Source organism: Mus caroli, chromosome 4 (assembly GCF_900094665.2).
Source record: "Mus caroli chromosome 4, CAROLI_EIJ_v1.1, whole genome shotgun sequence".
Taxonomy (NCBI): domain Eukaryota; kingdom Metazoa; phylum Chordata; class Mammalia; order Rodentia; family Muridae; genus Mus; species Mus caroli.
In genome coordinates this window covers 47061451-47078520 of record NC_034573.1, presented here as the reverse complement: position 1 = coordinate 47078520, position 17070 = coordinate 47061451, and the positions used below count along the sequence as shown (strand labels likewise).

Sequence of the window (17070 nt, the reverse complement as noted above, 5' to 3'; positions counted from 1 at the left end):
TCAGAAAATTAAAAGAATAAAAATAAATTCAGATTACATGTTTCCCATCTGAAATCCTGAAAAATCTAAAATGCATCAAGATCTGGAACTTTCTGAGCACCAACATGGGACACATGTGGAAAATTCCATGTGTGACCTCCTCTGATGAGCTGCAACCAAAACTACATAAAATTACCTGCAGGGTGTGGCTATGAGGTATATATGAAACATGAAGGGATTCTATGTTTAGACTTGGGTTCTGTCCCCGAGATACTTTGCACATTATATGCTCCAATATTTTGATGTTAAAATGTTGTCCTTTGTACGTGCTGCGTGCATGCACATGAGGTCCCAGGACAGCTTGGGAGAACTAGTTCTCTCTTTCCACCCTGTGAGTCCCGCAGACTATACTCATTCACCAGGCTTGGCAGAGGGCTCCTTTGCCCACTGAGTCTTCTCAATTGTTATCCAAATGGTTTGCTACGGAATGAAATTCAAACGGGGTGAATGAAAAACCATATAAAACAAAACCCAGAACCAAAAGCAAAACTATGAGCCTCAGCTACGCTTGTGAGATGGGCAGTGGAACTTTTAGATTCCTTCCATCTCTTCACTACTTGACATCTGCTCAATTCCATGAGAAAGTAACCCATTTAAAGATTCACTCCAAAACAAACAATGCTGTGCCTATATTTAAAAGCACACACAGTGGGTCTTAATTACCATCGTGATGAAATCAACATTATATTAATTACCACTGCATTAAAACATTTCAGTAAACAGCTCCTAACGCTCAAGTAACTCCTAAATCAGTCTATTAACATTAATGATTGCACTTTCCTGGGCTATTTGAGCACAGAAAATCAAAAGCACCTTGGGTGGCATGGCACATGTTTTTAGAAACATAATTTTGAAGGTCAGTTGCTATTTGTCCTGGGGTTACAATGGGTGTGGGGAAGCTGTCGGCTGGTTCTTCATGAATATTCACACATGTCGGAATATCTGTCATTCACTAAAGTAAGCAAACTCTTCAACAGTAGCTCATAAGGCCAGAGTTAGCATGTTGACCTTTCCGGTGTATCCTAAATTTGGAGAAAGTGTACTTTTATCTTTAAAACAAATACTGCTTATTTTCCTGAACGTATCATATCTCATTCAAATGTACTGTTTCCTTTTCCTCTGCTGGGGACTAGAACCTTGACTACAGCTGTGGCTACTAGCTTACATGATGGTATAAAGAGAGACAAGAATCTTGAAGACTTTTATTACAAACGAAAAGCAGTAAGTCCAAAAGGAACCTGTATAGAAAGGGCAGAAAGATGTGGCTAAAAATCAACTTATAAGCCCTGGGCTACTGGAGCCAGTGCGATTGCACTCTCACTGTGTTAGAGACCATGGGACGGAGAATGATGCGCTGTGCAGTGCCTCTGAAGAGGGTGATAGAAAGCACTGACCAACTGCAGAGCTGTTAAGCAGCTCTCCCACCCACTCACTGCCACGTGGCCTAAGGGTGGTCCTCTCAGCTTCCTCTGTAGGTTTCATACTTTAATCGATAAGCTGGGGGTGATGACCCAGATGAGTATTCCTAAGCCCTTCAAAGCTCCAAACACCAGTCAGTGCTAAAGCAGCTGTATGTCTATCATTTTGGAGCCTAGCACCTGGCAGCAACCACATCCATGAGTGCCAAATTCTGGCAAGGCAGAGTAGGTGTGCCGCAAACCCAGCACCTTGCACAGACACCCATTCTCATCTTCTCTACCAAGTACGGAATGGGCAGATGTCTTGACTGCCATCAGAGAGATGCCACTCATCATAGTGGATGGTAGGCTGGGGCCGTAGGACTGACATAAGGGAGAAAGCACTGAGCAGACTCTTTCCCTGGAGAAAGAACTCAAAACTATGACAGTTCAAAGTGTGGTGGATATAAGATAGCTAACATTCACTTTTCTAAAGGAATGAGGAGTTCCTTGGAAAAGAAGAGACTGGCCCAAAGATAGCCATGAAGCTTGTGTAACAGGAGGAGTTGGTACTTGGGATTCTGGTTCTCACAAAGGACTGGGTGAAGAAGCTAAGACTCCCATTGGGTCCTTCATTTTCATCTCAGTTTTCATACAATTAAAATAAAACAAAATAAAGCAAAATACCAAAAGGATATCAAATACTACTGAACTGTAAAAAAAAAAAAAGGAAAATACCCCCCTGCCCCCATGGTACCTTAGGCCCTGCAATGATCCCAGTTATAAACAGTAGGGAAGAGAGGAGATGCATACATACCCATAGATACACTGGAAGGTCTAACTTTCCGCCACCCCCCCCCATTCCCTTGCATCCAAAGTTGAGGTGTGGTTAACATGGGTGTCCTTACCATCCCAATGCAGAAGAGAACAAAGAGAAGCAGCCATGGTATGTCTGTGCAGCTACGGTCTTCCAATGGCTTCCATTCTCGTTTGGAGCTCTAATTCAAAACACAAAGTAAGAGAACAGGTAAGAGCCAATTTTCGTTAAAACTGGACAGGTACAAACACACCGTTTCTACCCACATCCTTTTATATCTGGACAATGTCTTTGTGAAGTCAGCCCTAGCTTCTATGGCCAACATCGAAGTGGCTCTGGTCCCACTTCTCCCCCTGGCAGTCATAACTAACATGGAAAGTTTCTGTGGTACGCCACAGAAATATTTAGCATGCTGAATTGTTATTCTTTTCTACTCCTCTTTTAAGACAATGTCTAATGTAGCTCGGGTTGGTCTTGAACTCCTTATGTAGCCAAGGATGACCTTGGACTCCTAATCCTCCTGCTTCTATTTCTGTATCTTGAGTATTAGAATTACAGCCATGAGCCATCCATCTGGCTCATGTGATGCTAGAGATCAAACTCAAGGCATCATACATACTGGGTAAGCACCTACCAGCCAAGCTAAGCCCAGTCCTGAACCGTTATTCTTCTGTAGCATACAGTGAGCCTAGCAAAAGCCAGTCTCCTTTCCCATCAGTTGAGATAATGCCTAAACCTTTATATGTTCTCAGTGAGGGCTTCCTGAAATGAACGAACCAATGAACATGCTCTTCCATTTGTGTGAGCTTGTCTTTGTCTGTCCAAATGCTAGACAAAAACAAAAATATGAGAACATGCTTTCCCTATGTTCTCTTTTGGGAAGGGAAGCCCATCAAATGCTTCTTAAAAGGTAGATTTGTCTAAGTTAAATACAATTCAAGAAGGAAATACTCATTTTTTTTTCTAGATAGACATGAGTAACTCCTAAGCCACTATCCTTGGATTTTCACTGTATTCTGGAAAATGCAAATGTTTCTAGTTCAAATGCAGAGGTTCCTACCTAGAGAAGTACAGACATTCTGACCGTACACTTGCAAAGTATTGACTGGAATTCCAATTCAACTTTTTTTCTTAGCACATCAGTCTTAGGTCAGCCCTCACATCCTTTTCAAATCAAAACGGCCATGAAATTAACCCTCCTGAACTCTCTAAGGAGCAAACATCCCTAAATCTCACACCCTGTCCTGAGAATGGAGCAGGGGAGGAAAGGAGAAGGCCTCACACATGAACTGTAGGCAACCATGGAAAGCTGGGGGCAGGAGAGATGGTCTGCCCCAGGAGAAAGCACACCAATTGACTGTGCAAGGCCAAATGGTCAACCCTGAAAACATAGATGCAAGTGACGGTATGTGGACTAAGTAGGGTATATTTAGAAATATATGGATATTCATCGTATAGGCATGCAGTAACTACTGGAAAAGAGGCCTTGAAGGATGTCAGGGATGGGTGTATGGGAGGGTTCATAGAGACAAAAGGGAAAAGGGGAAAGGTTATAATCTCAAAAAAAAAAAAAAGTCAGGGGAAACCTCCCTGCAAGAAGTAGACTGAAGCCTTTATTGGTTCCACAGGAGCAATCCAGGAAGAGCTGTCAGCGGAAGGGGCCAGAGCAGATGGCAATGGCGAAAGGGGTAACACCCTGTGGTATAACAGTACTTAGTTATAATCAGGCTTAGTTCTCCTTCTAAACAACCGTGTTAAACTATATATCCTCTGATGAAAGCTCCAGATTCTTGTCTTAAAATATACACATGTATTTATATGATTTTCTTGGGAATCCAGAGTTCAAGGTTAAGAAGCTCACATTAAAATAGCTGCCTACAAGGACCTGAGTTCAATTCCCAGCACCCACATGGTTGCTCACAACTATCTGTAATTCCAGCTCCAAAGGAGTCAACACCTTCTTCTGACTTCCATGGGCACGTGGTACACATGTATACATGCAGCTATGCATATACATAAAATAAATCTTTTTAAAAATAGCCACCTCTGAGATGGAAAGAAAGATCGTTTGGTGAAGGATCTGAGTTGATTGTCTGCACACAGGTAAAAACGCCAGGTGTGCAGGGGTGCACTTGCAATCCTACTTGGGGACAGACCAAGGCAAGAGGATCTGTGGCACTTGTCAGCAGCAAGTCGTGTTGGATTGGGGAGTTTCAGATTCAGTATGAGACTGTGTCTCCAAAAATAACATGGAGGGCCCCATGGACAAAAGGTTCCTGCCACAACATGTGCTGAACTCAAGTCAACCCCCAGGATCCACAGGTGAGGAGAGAACTGACTCCCTCAATTCAAGTTCTTCTCTGACTGCTACATGCATACTGTATGTAGCGCATGCACATAGAAGAAAGAATGATGTGTGTATGTGTGTGTGTGTGTGCACACGCATGTGTGCTGTCAAGAGTGACTGAGGAAGACATCAGATGTTAATCTCTGACCTTCACATGCACACAAACACCATATACATTATATGTCATATACAACTAAGTAACTGCCTAGCAACAATGAAGGCAGAAAACTTGAGCTACAACCATTTCTTTCTGACTCCTAAAGCACTAAAGACAAACGTTTCCTTATGCCTTACACTGTTCAATTGTTACAACAAAAATACTGTTAGCGTGTTCCCAGACACCCACACAAGAAAACAAAAGAACATTAGTTAGTCATGGAAAAAATCCTCACCGAGGACTCTAACTAGGGGTGGGACCCAGGAATGAGTAGGCAGCTTCCTCCAGAGGAGTGCAGCACTGTGGCATTAACAGATGGGGACTCCTCTCCCCGACTCTGTTATTAACTAGCTGACTTCAGATAAATTGCTTCATCTCCTTGAATGGCAGGGAAAGAGAGAGACTGGATCTCTTACATTATTTCCAACTCTACAAATCTAAGATCAGGATTGTACTTTGGTACAAACTTTTGGGACGGAAAGAAAAGCAACTACAAAGTAACACCATTATTCTTAAGTTGTTCCAATGCCTGAATTGTGGTCTGTACTTGGGAAGACAGCTGCTCACTGTGTGAAAAAAGAATGATTCTTTGTATTAAATAATCTCAGTCTTGAATAGTGCCCATTGCAGGAAAATTACTCACAGACACAGTATCTGAGACCTCCAAAATTCATTATATTTACTCCACAGTAACTTACAAAGCATAATTTCCAGCTCTTCTGGAAAACACTATTGTTTGTTTGTCTTAAACCCAATGCATAGGACGGACAGAGCCTCCGACTGATGGAGTTTCTTCATCTGCAACCATTTTCAGATCAACATTCAGTTTGTTACTGCTTAAGTTTCCATCTACAGCATAAAGCCAGAGGCTCTTCAGTATGACAAGACAAATACAAAGACTCAACTCTGCAACAGATCGAGCTGTTGTGAGCCACTGCTGTGCCAAATACACAACAAAGCTCTACTGAATGTAAGGAGGGAGGATGAGAGTTACAAAGAAAAAATGGTGACAGACTCCAGGGAGACCGGAAACACAGAAGGGCAGCTGGGCCACACATTATAACAAAGGAGACAGCCCAGAAGAGTAGAGCAGGCTTCATGACAGTATGGGTCACTCAAAAGCACTGAATTCTTGGTTATTTTTTTTATCACACATCAATATTCACTTTTCAGTTTAACCACCCTCCTAATTGTTAAACAATGTTAAAAATTCATTTACAATGTGACCTTTTTTCAGAAAAGGTGTAAGAATACTAAACTCTCTTTCCCCTTTTGTTATATTGAACTATTGGTCTAATGGCAGGATATTTCATTCTGGCTGCTACCAACGACTGGTTTCTTATTAAGTGGAGATTCCTATACCTAAAGCTTTATGCACACTTGGTCTTGCTGATGCAGGTACCATCCTTGCTTCAAAGATGGACAAATTTGGGCTCCGAAATTAAATAAGCAGCTCAAGGTTGCTTGTTCAGAGTTGTGCAGCCAGGATTTCAATTCCAAGTCCATGACTCCAAAGTCAACTCCAGTAAGACTGCTAACTCCTCCTATTAGCAGTCAGTAAGTGGCATTAGCAATTCTTCACATTGCAAATACTCGGGAACCAGGATGATAACGTTAACATCCTGTAAGTGCGGGAAAACGGAGTAAGGCATATTATGAGCTATGAAATTTCTCAAGCGAGCCAGGAAACCCAACAGTTGAAAAATTTTAATGATTTTTTTAACAGATGTAACCAAGTGACAACTGGATTTAATGCTATCTGTTTCTTCCAATTAACATCTCATACAGACCCAGAAAATGTGCTGCAGGTGCACTTTAAAACGTTGAGTTTTATTCTTTCGTCAGATTCTACAGGAGATTAATATAGACTGTCGATAAACGTTAGGTCTTTCTCCTCTCAGAAAATCTTACCACTTAGGAACTAAACAGAACCAGGTAACCATGCAGAGTTGCCCTTTAATGAGTGTCTGAGAGCAGGAGGGAAAGAGGGAAGGTCTCAGCAAAGACTCCTACTGTACTCACGACCTCTTTCAATCCTCAAAACATCCCCATCAGTATTGTACAATTTCCACTCTTCGATTATTTAGGAAAGGAAATGATGGCTAAGGGAACGCTTCACTGAAACCTAAGTTCTCAAACTCTAGCACGGAGAGAACAATGCGAAGAAATTCTCCAGGACATACTGGACGTTTAAAAAACAATTTAAAACAAGCACAGCCAGGCTTGTCTGTAAGTAAATATGGCCAAGGAAGTGATGAGTAACATCATACCCAAAACAAACAGAAAAGAATTCCAACTCAGAAACCAGAAGCACACAATTCAAAGGGTATGACAAAGATGACATGACCTAACATACGCAGAGCAGGAACCAAAGGCAGATGGGAGGAAATGGAAATGGGAAAGATTTGAAGACATAGTAACTGAAAAGTTTCCGAAGATAATAAAAGAAGTCGAAGCACATGTCTCAGGAATCAGAAATTTATGCCAGATAAGACAAATGGAGCATGCAAGTGCACACACACGCACACACATACATGAACATACACACACATGCACACACACAAATACTACATAAAAATGTGTATATATTCTTCTATGCCAGACCACATATGTCTTTCATATTATATATGTTCTCATATCCTTAAAGCTAGGTAAGGACCTCCCAAGAAGTCGGATGAGCTATTTGAAGGATACAAATTTTCTTTAGGATATCAACCTGCACAACTTTCAATATTATGTCATGGAGAAATATATTCAGTGAACTTATTTGTAGCTAACACCAACATACAGAAATGTTGGCAAGTGCTGAGCTGTAACTAGTTTACTAGTCACAAGTGCCTGGAGAGCATCAGCTGCAACTGGGCAGGCCAAGGGAGAGGGCTGGTAGATAGGAATCTACTTCATAGAATTAGGCAGAGCAAAAATGATTAAGAAGCTATAAAAAGATCAGACTGGCAAAGGCAACAATCTGGATTTAAAGGTCTCAAATGTGGAGAAAGAAGAAGGGTAAACTCTCCAAATGAAAAAGGCCCAGGTAACAGCTAAAGACAAAGACGAATGTCCTCTGTCCCCTGCTTGTACTGTGTCTACTGTGTGTAAACTTTACCCTAGTTAGGACAGACATGAAAAGCTTCCCGGGAAGATTCCTAAAGCAATACAATAACATATCATGGCAGGCTCTGAAACTCCCTTTATAAAAGGTCATGTTTCTATACGAATGGTTTCTAACAGCAAACACACCACCAAAAGGTCAGCTAAGCTGTGTCTGACTGTGGGATGGTAGCCTCCCTCCGCATTTTAATGGCTCCTCAATAAGCACTGCAGACTACACAGAGTGTCTGTGATTCCAAGACAGGTGAGACACCGCCTGCCCTTATGGAGCTCTCAGTTAATGAGAAAGACATATGCCAAGCACTGTGACACAGCAAACAGCGCCAACACAGAGGGGTGTAAGAGCTGCTGTGGAAGCAGACAGGGACCCACTGGGAAAGGGTTCCCTGATGGAATCACCTGGTAATCGCCTGCAGCCTGCATGCTGACGCAAACCCTGAAACGATCCTTCAGTGTTCTTCTAAATCGGAATGTGTCATGTGCCTCCAAACACACTAAAAATTCTTGCGAGCTATGACAGAGAACCATCCACTGCCAAGTAGGAAATTTATTTCCACTCACAAATGTTTAGTAGAAAACAAACAGAAACACTAAGTTGGCTATCTCTCAGAATTTTTTTATATACTTTTAGGTTTTTGTCTTTATCTAGGAAAAGATTCTAGAAATGAGGAAAAATAGCTTCTGGTTTCTTAACCAGTAGCAAAGGACTGCATCTACCAAGCTTCCTGAACAGTATTTTTGTGTACATGTCACTGGTGAGATACCTATTAACCCTGAGTTACATACTGGCTGGTGCCATATAGCAAGGGTTGCTACAACCTGGAACTAAGCCAGGGAAGGTTAAGCCTGCAGGCAAATACAAGTCAAATCATAGCCAGGAGGTGTTCAAACATCCATCGCCCATATAACAAGGTACCAAAACTTTGGAACTGAGTCAGAATCTGGGTTATCCATGTAGTAGTCATGTGCATGTTAGTCATGTGCATGTGCTTGCATGCATGCACACGGGTCAGCAGTAAGGAGCACGAAGCTGGTAGGCTAGGCCGGCACAGAACCTGAAGCCAGGATGTAACGACAAGCACACACAGGTCACCCATCCTGTCTGCCGCTTAAACCTTTCCAGCACATATCCGCTGCTGCTGCCTTTCCCAGATTACAATAAAAAGCCCACAGTGCCTATGAATGGTGATGCTAGCTTTGATATGGCCTTTCAATTGGCCCAGACCCCTGGGCTACTGGGGTAATTTGCAATTTTTTTTTTTTTTAATTTTAACATGAGCATCAGCCCTTATTTCCTGGCTTGAACAAGCCATTTCCAAGATGGTCTGACAGTTCCAAAGCTCTACTCTAGTTTCGACCATCCCAACTGCCCCTTGGTACATCCCTAAAACACACTGGATATGCCACTATCAGAGGTTAATGCTACACAGGAAATGTGTGTGACTCAGGCTCTTATGTGGCAATACTAGCCTACCCATGAGGGCTTAATTTGGTTCTTGTCAATCTGCCTTACAGAAAAGCCTCTCGTATTAAAGACAAAGAATTGTGTAGTCAGATTCTCCCAAAGCTCCCTCCAAGGACACACGGCATCATTAAATCCCCCAAGATGCTTTTATTTGCACAGAGTAGTAACAAAAGAATAAAAGAACTGATGTGCATCGTTTTGGCAGTTTTCAATAGGGTGAGCAGGCATGATGAAGTCGGGAGGAATAAAACATGGAGACTTTCAGCCTTGTGCTCACCGCACCTGCAAATAAAATCTCATAATAGGATTTCTGAAAGACACTGCCTGTCCTGTGGGTAAGCTCGGTCAAGGACCTGGGGTGTGTAACTACTTACATTTCCCTTGGCAAATGTGCTTCATTTGCTAAGCCTGGCGATGGGCATTTATATTGTGAATGTGGCAAGCGAAGCCTGATTTTTAACAGGCAGTAAACAGTAATAAGATAGTACACTGAGTGGAAAGATACGGACGTCTGTGTCTAACTACCTTTTCTAAGTTCATGAACTTTACACTAAGCCAGAAGCACTCAAGCTGTCCAAGGAAAAGGCAAGTTAGAGTTACTTTCTGAGCTGTGTCTAGTGACAGAAAGATCCCAGGGAGATATGTCACCAATGCCACCATGATACCTCCAACTCCTCTTATAGAAAGAACCATGGGTCTGTTCCTTGCCTTCTTGGTAACTCCTCTTCTCCACTTCTTGCAGACACCAGGTTAATGCTTTCTGCAACACTGCTAACTATGCCTTCTGCCAGGCAATAGCTGCCTATAATCCTTGAGCAGTATATTATTACCAGCAACTCCTTCCTTTGAATCCATCTGAAGCAGTGTTTGGAAGGTAAATATAATCTCCTAAAATTATCTTATAGGATCCATTTGACTCCTATGACATCCTACAGATGTTGAAACTTCAGTAGCTAATGGTGTCCAGGACGGACAGACAGAACCAAGCATCCCCCAATGGTTCTCAGCCTTCCTAAAGCTGCGACCTTTTAATACACTTCCTGATATCCTGGTGACCCCCGCAGCAATAGCATTCTTTATGTTGCTACTTCATAACTGTAATTTTGCTACTGTTATGAACTGTGTTGTAAATATCTTGTGTTTTTCAATAGTCTTAGGTGACCCAGAGGTGAACCACTGGTATGGCTCGTCTCTAGAATACTAATCAATTTCCTGGGTTTTCTTGCTATCCTATAACTTTAGAAAAATCTTTTCATGGGTAATTTTTTTAAAAGGTTCTTATTCCAATTGCGTTTTGGGAAGTTCCAGCAACCTATGAGAGGCAACATAAAAATCTCATAGTCATAAGAAAGCACGTAGGTGTAGGTGAATCTGAGTATGTTTATGACTTAAGTTAAACTTAGGCATTTAGTCAATGAAGGTATCTTCAGTCCACAGTAGCCATGGATGGAAATGTAGCTCAGCTCCATGACAAGAATGCAAACAGGCGTCATATCCTTCCCATGCTGGAAAAGAAATTTAGGAGCCCCTCAAGTGTAAGTCAGGCTCCGTTCTTTAACTCTTTGGCCACACCCTGTGTGTGAGTATTACCATCACAGTAATTACTAGTCTATATAATTATTTCCTGGTACAATATCAATTTCTGGAGGGTAAGGACATGTCTGTCTAAAACAGAAGTCAGCCGTGCATATATAGGGGCTAAAACATTCTCCCCCTAAAAAATCCAAATCTAAAACAACATGTACAGAATCTTCCCTTAGACAGCCGAATCTGTATTGATTTCTCCTGTCTCACAGTATATTTGGGGTCAGGACTTCTTGATTTTGTTTACCCCCATGGGTGGAGGAAAGCCTGTCACATTGCAGGCTCTGGGTAATTGCTTAATGAATGACTCAACAAGGCTAGGTTTCCCAACCACAGGATGAAATGTTGAGGGGCAAACATCCTCCCTGCCTCTCCTGCAATAGATAATTCCCACTGTACCACAGGCTGGCTCCTTTTCCTACAGCTCTATTTCTCAGATGTGTGTTAATGGTTTTGTAAATAGTGGTAAATAAACTCTAGATTTTTTAGAAAAAAAATTTTTTAATTTTTTTTTAATTTTATGAGCACATGTGTTTTGCCTACATATATGACTCTGCACCATGTGTGTGCCTAGTGCTCACAGAGACCAGAAAAGGGCATTAGATCCTCTGGACTAGAGTTACAGACAGTTAAGAGCCATCAGGTAGGTGCTGGGAATCAAATCCAGGTCCTCTGGAAAAGCAGCCGGTGTTCCTACCTGCTGAGGCATCTCTTCAGTCCTCCTAAGTCTAGGTTTTGCAGACAACTTCTCTAAGCCTTTATAGTGAAACTCATCAAAAATTATTGACTCACAAAGCCTCCGGGAAATTGGGATGAAAACAACATAACCTCACTTACTGTATTTCTTTTTAAAGATGATGATAATGATAGTAGTGGTGGTGGTGGTGGTGATGATGATACTGGGATGTTATTGGTGTGTGTGTGTGTGTGTGGTATGTCTGAGAAGAGGGCCTCAGACTCACTGGTGCTAGAGTTCCAGGTGGTAATGAGTGATCCAACATGGGTTCTGGGAACGTTTAAACCTGGGTCATCTGTAAAGGTAGTGGGCATCCTAACTGCTGACCGACCTGTCCAGGCATGTCTCACTATATTTAAAAAACATGGTTATGAGGGCTGTGGTTAGGTAGATATTTCTGCTGAAAAATATTCACACCAAAGGCTGGCAACATTGTTTAAAGCTACGTTAACACAGTAATATGAACTGGTTAGTCACTTTCAGAAAGTAATTTGGCAATATACTTCAAGAACCCAAATGAAATAATCTACAACAGAATAATAACTGTGCATAATATGTTCAGTGCAATGTTATATTATGAGAAATAATTAGAAATTAGCTAGACAATAGAAAACTGTTCAATATGAAAATGGTATATTAAGCAATCATAAAAATAATTAAGAAAACTGCATAGTAGCATAAAGATGATTATGATAAAGGTTGCATAAAAACATGGGATGAAATTTCAATCGATACTCTGGTTTGAAAGCTATGTAAAACAATACATGCAAATATGAAAGCCAGGGAAGGGGAGGGGACTAAATCTGACTTATAATGTATTTTCTGTCTCAAGTTTCATTAATACCACTTAATTATGGAGTAAGAAAGAGAAAGTTGGCTCCCATTTCTCCAGATTAGTCTTTTTCTACTTCCTTGGTATAAACGTCAACTACAAAAGGACACAACATCAAAACCATCAGAAAGAATGTTTAAGTTAGTCTACCTGACACTGAAGACAGATCAGAACACTTCAAAGTTCATTAGAAAGCTTCACGCTAAAAATAGCCTGGGCAGAAGCAAGGCTCTTCCTGGAGAATGAGGGGCAGGAGTGTGAGGAGAGAACGCTGGCACAGCAGGGAAAGAAGCCCCCACCTGCTCAAACTCCAGCTCCTCTTCCCTGTCACCTCCACATCGCTCCTCATGCCCTCTCTCAGTGCAGTCCGGGAAACTGCCCTAGGCGGCATCAAAGAAAGGGACTCCCACAAATACTCGCCCCAAACACCTGTGGGACCTCCCACGATGTAACATCAAGTAAAACTCAAGCTTGCAAAGCCAAGAAGAAATAAATGGGTGCACAACTGTGATCAAGAGGCAAGAGAACACTGGCTTTCAAATGATGTACAATGTGGGAGCTGACCGCTCTCTGAATCTTACTCCCCATCCATCTATACTGAGTGGCTAAGGGGCAAGAAAGCAATAAAATACAGCTGAAGGTGTGTATGTCATGTCCTGGGATGTGTAGATGTTGGAAGGTCTTAAATTTTTAGTGAAAGTCAGGGAAACACTAGTTCTGAAACCCATAATGAACATGATGATTTTACGAGTCTATTCCTTTGGTCATTACCATGGGAAAAAGCTATGCTGGACCAGATGAGAATCCACCGCCTGATCCTCACCTTTGGGCCACTCTTTTCAGTTAAGCAAACAAGCCATGGCTACTCTACCCAATGACCCTGAAATATCCTATGTGGAAATGGGGGGCGGGGGAACAGGGAAAGGAAATGTGTAAGAATTATAGGAAAAAAGATCTTGATCACATTTTATACAGTTAGCCCTTTTATTATAAGAAAATTATAGATCCTAACCAAGAAAACATATTAAAGCATTTTATGTTTTGATTTCATAGGTAATTCTCAAATGTCTGAATAATTACTCTTGGTATTTGAAGAAAACACTCCAGTGGTGTTTCACAGGTAGAAGCAGGCTGTTGTTTCCTCTTGACCATCTGCAGCATCTACTCTGGAAAATGTCTGCACTTCAGGAAGAGCAAAAATATACAATGATTCTTTGCCATTAAGAAATCAATCCCATAGCCTGGTTTGGTGGCACACGCCTTTAATCCCAGCAGAGGGAAGCAGAGGCAAGCGGATTTCTGAGTTCAAGGCCAGCCTGGTCTACAAAGTTGAGTTCCAGGACAGCCAGGGCTATACAGAGAAAACCTGTCTCAAAGAAGAAAAAAAAAAAAAAAAGAAATCCCATATCAGGGTCTTAGAGAGATGGTCCAATACTTAAGAGTATATAGAGTATATTATAGAGTACCTGGGTTCGATTCTCAGCCACCCACAAGGTGGTTATTCTAAGGAATCCAATACACTCCTCTGGCCTCCGCCCTCCTCTGGCCTCTAGGGCATCAGGCAATACATACAGGCAGACATACAGACATACAGGCAGACCAAATGCCCAGACACATAGAATTAATTAAATTTTTAAAAATTCCATACAAATGTTTGATGAGGGATCATATACAGTGTGGTCCACCTCAACTCTGGAATATTTGTCCAATGGAAATGCAAGAAGTTGTGATACAGGACACAACATGGGCAAACCTTGAAAACACTCTGTGAAGAGACCCAGACACCTGTGTGCAATCTGCAAAACAGATAAATCTCTAGTTTGCAAGTAGCGCAGTGCTTGCCCAGGGCTGAGTGGGAGTTTAGAAAAATGGGGAAGGAGAAGTAACTGGGGTTTTGTTAGTGGGAGAACAGCTTGTGAGCGTGTTCTAAAATTGATTAAGGTGATGATTCACACAACTATGAGGAAGTAATAAAAATCACCCAGCAGTAAATCTTAGTTGAGAAAATCGTACAGCTGTGGATTATATTTCAGTAAAGCGTTACATGTAGAACAGAATGCCCCCAGACCTTGTCCCCAGCCCCACCATGGGAAGTCCTGATTCCATGTGAACTGGAGGGAGCTTTATTTGTGCAGCTATCACATCAGACAGAAGAAAGCCAAAGTGCCCCATCGAAGTGCTAAAGAAACCTGATGAATAGCCGTGCCCTTCAAAGATTTATCTTAATTTCCAAGTATGAATCTTTGTGTGGGCGAGTACAGGTGATGGAGCCCATGGAGGCACAGAGGCATCAGGTCCACTTGGCACTGGCGTTAGGAGGCTGTTATGAGCCACCTGACACTGGGTGCTGGGAACTGAACTCAGGTCTTCAACAAGAGTGGTGCGTGCTCTTAACCCCTGAACCACCTTTACAGCTCCCATGTTGTTTGGTTGGTTTGGTTTGGGTTTTTAAAAAAAAATCCTAAGTTATTAGATTTACCAACTAAAGTGCTGATTTTCTTAGAATCGTCCTACTCTCCTTTATTTGATTTCATCTAGTCAGGCAACCTGTTCCCTGTTCTCTGGCTGCCCCCAAGTTTACAAGCAGTGTGTGCAACAAAACCTGAGGGCTACTGGATAATGGAACTGTATAATAGAAGTTACTACCTATACAGTGACTCTGGAGTGAGACAGAGTAAGTTGTTAACCTTATTATCACATGAGGTGGGGTCATGAAGGACTTCATTTGATTGGATATTTATTTAAAACACTATTTACCAATTAAAAGTAAATAATTCTAAGCCAGGAGGTGATATCACACACCTTGAGTTCAAGGACAGACTGGGCTACAGAGGGAGTCCCAGGGCAGCCAGGGCCATCCAAAGAAACCCTGTTATAGGAAAAAAACAAAACAAAACAAAAAGAACCAACCAACCCAAAACAACACTATTTATCAATCACAAGTAAGTAATTCTGAGTCAGGTGGTGGTGGCGCCACACGCCTTTAATCTTAGAGTTCGGGAGGCAGAGGCAGGCAAATCTCTGAATTAAGAGGCCAGCCTGGTCTACAGAGTGAGTTCCAGGTCAGCCAGTACTACACAGAGAAACCCTGGAGGAAAGGGGATATTAAATAATTCCTAAAGTAATTTGGCTTTGTCTTCATGCTGGCCTCACAGATAAGATTTTTCTAGTGTGTAGTTAGTTAAGTCTTTAATAAATTAGCATTCAGGGTGGACACACGGACTTTCTGATGCTGTTTGCATATGCTGACAGACAGATGCATACTTAGTGTATTAGTAAAAGCATGAGGCTCAAATGCCCAGGGAAATTGATAAGTCAGTGATACTTGGTCAAGCCTGTTGACAGCCTTAGGTGCCTTGCATAGTAAACCCGAAACCTCATCTAATAGAGTTCAAACTCTATGTGTGGCCAGGAAGCACGTGTCCCAGGACAGCTATGAATAAATCACAACACGAGCGTGTAAGCTTACTTAAAACATTATGGCGTCTTTATGTGCACAGATATTGTTTTGTCACTTAACTGTGCAGTCCTCAGATGTGAACCTTATGGTTGACAATGGTTTCAATGTTTCAATGCCAAATGGCTGGGCCTGCCTGCCTGAAGGAAGAGGCTACTGCAGAGGGCTTCTGTGCAAATGCTGGAGAATTTGGTACCTGCACATAGGCAGTTTCTCCATCATCAACATCCAACGCACAGCCTCACCCTTAAAGACGGAAGCCCTGAGAACACATTAGGAGTGCGTTCTGAACCTATTTACACCGCTATCCTCTCTTCACAGGTGCTCCCAAGTCAGGGTGAAGGTACTAAAGGGCATCCTGACTTTGAGCAATTCTTCATCACCAGACAACCAGCTGGCCCCAGCTACCCCGAAGATGACTAATCAGTCAAGGGACTACAAATGCGAGGGTGACACATTGTCCCAAAACCTTTACGCCTCTTTTAGTGTTAAATTTGAACTACCAAAGACTCAAAAGCCAGCAGATTACCCAAGGTAAAGAAGAGAACAAAGGAAACTGAGATCAAACACCAGTATGAGATGACAACTCCTAGTTCTGAGAGTCAACGGTCTCAGCAGCGTAAGTGCTTCCAGGAGAACACACGCTCACATCACAAGCTCTGTAAGACAAACCAGCTAGAGAGATCTAGAAAGTGATTAAAGGCATACCCAGAAGAAAAGTCTAGAAATTCCCAAGTAAGTAAGGAGGAACACTGAGTCACCCACTTAATAGCCCCGTAGATGACTGGCACTAATCCTGCTATTAAGGGGGTGGGGGTGGGGCAACAGATCAAACTACGGTAAATAAGTGCTTTAAAAATACAAGCAGCTGGCCGGGCGTGGTAGCGCACGCCTTTAATCCCAGCACTCGGGAGGCAGAGGCAGGCGGATTTCTGAGTTTGAGGCCAGCCTGGTCTACAGAGTGAGTTCCAGGACAGCCAGGGCTACACAGAGAAACTGTCTCGAAAAAATCAAAACAAAAAACAAAACCAAAACAAAAAAACAAGCAGCTGTCAGTCTCCATAACTAGTCATTAACATGCCCCACCCCTAAGAAGCCATTTCTGACGGTCACCAAACTAGTAAGTCT

General features: G+C 42.2%; 1 protein-coding gene across 5 annotated transcripts in view; it reads right to left on the bottom strand.

Moving 5' to 3' along the window:
• The window catches only part of Slc44a1 (solute carrier family 44 member 1), a 177532-nt gene that overhangs the window by 134864 nt on the left and 25598 nt on the right, over positions 1–17070 (bottom strand). For 3 of the 5 annotated variants that reach the window (XM_029476011.1, XM_029476010.1, XM_029476008.1), the window contains exons 1-2: positions 13566–13656; positions 2345–2434 (exon numbers count right to left, since the gene is read on the bottom strand). In XM_029476011.1, coding sequence (XP_029331871.1) covers positions 2345–2434; positions 13566–13646 — 171 coding nt within the window. In that variant the 5' untranslated portion in view covers positions 13647–13656. Of the gene's footprint in view, positions 1–2344; positions 2435–13565; positions 13657–17070 lie in introns of those variants that run through there. The other 2 variants (XM_021160117.1, XM_021160115.2) reach the window with 1 other exon arrangement.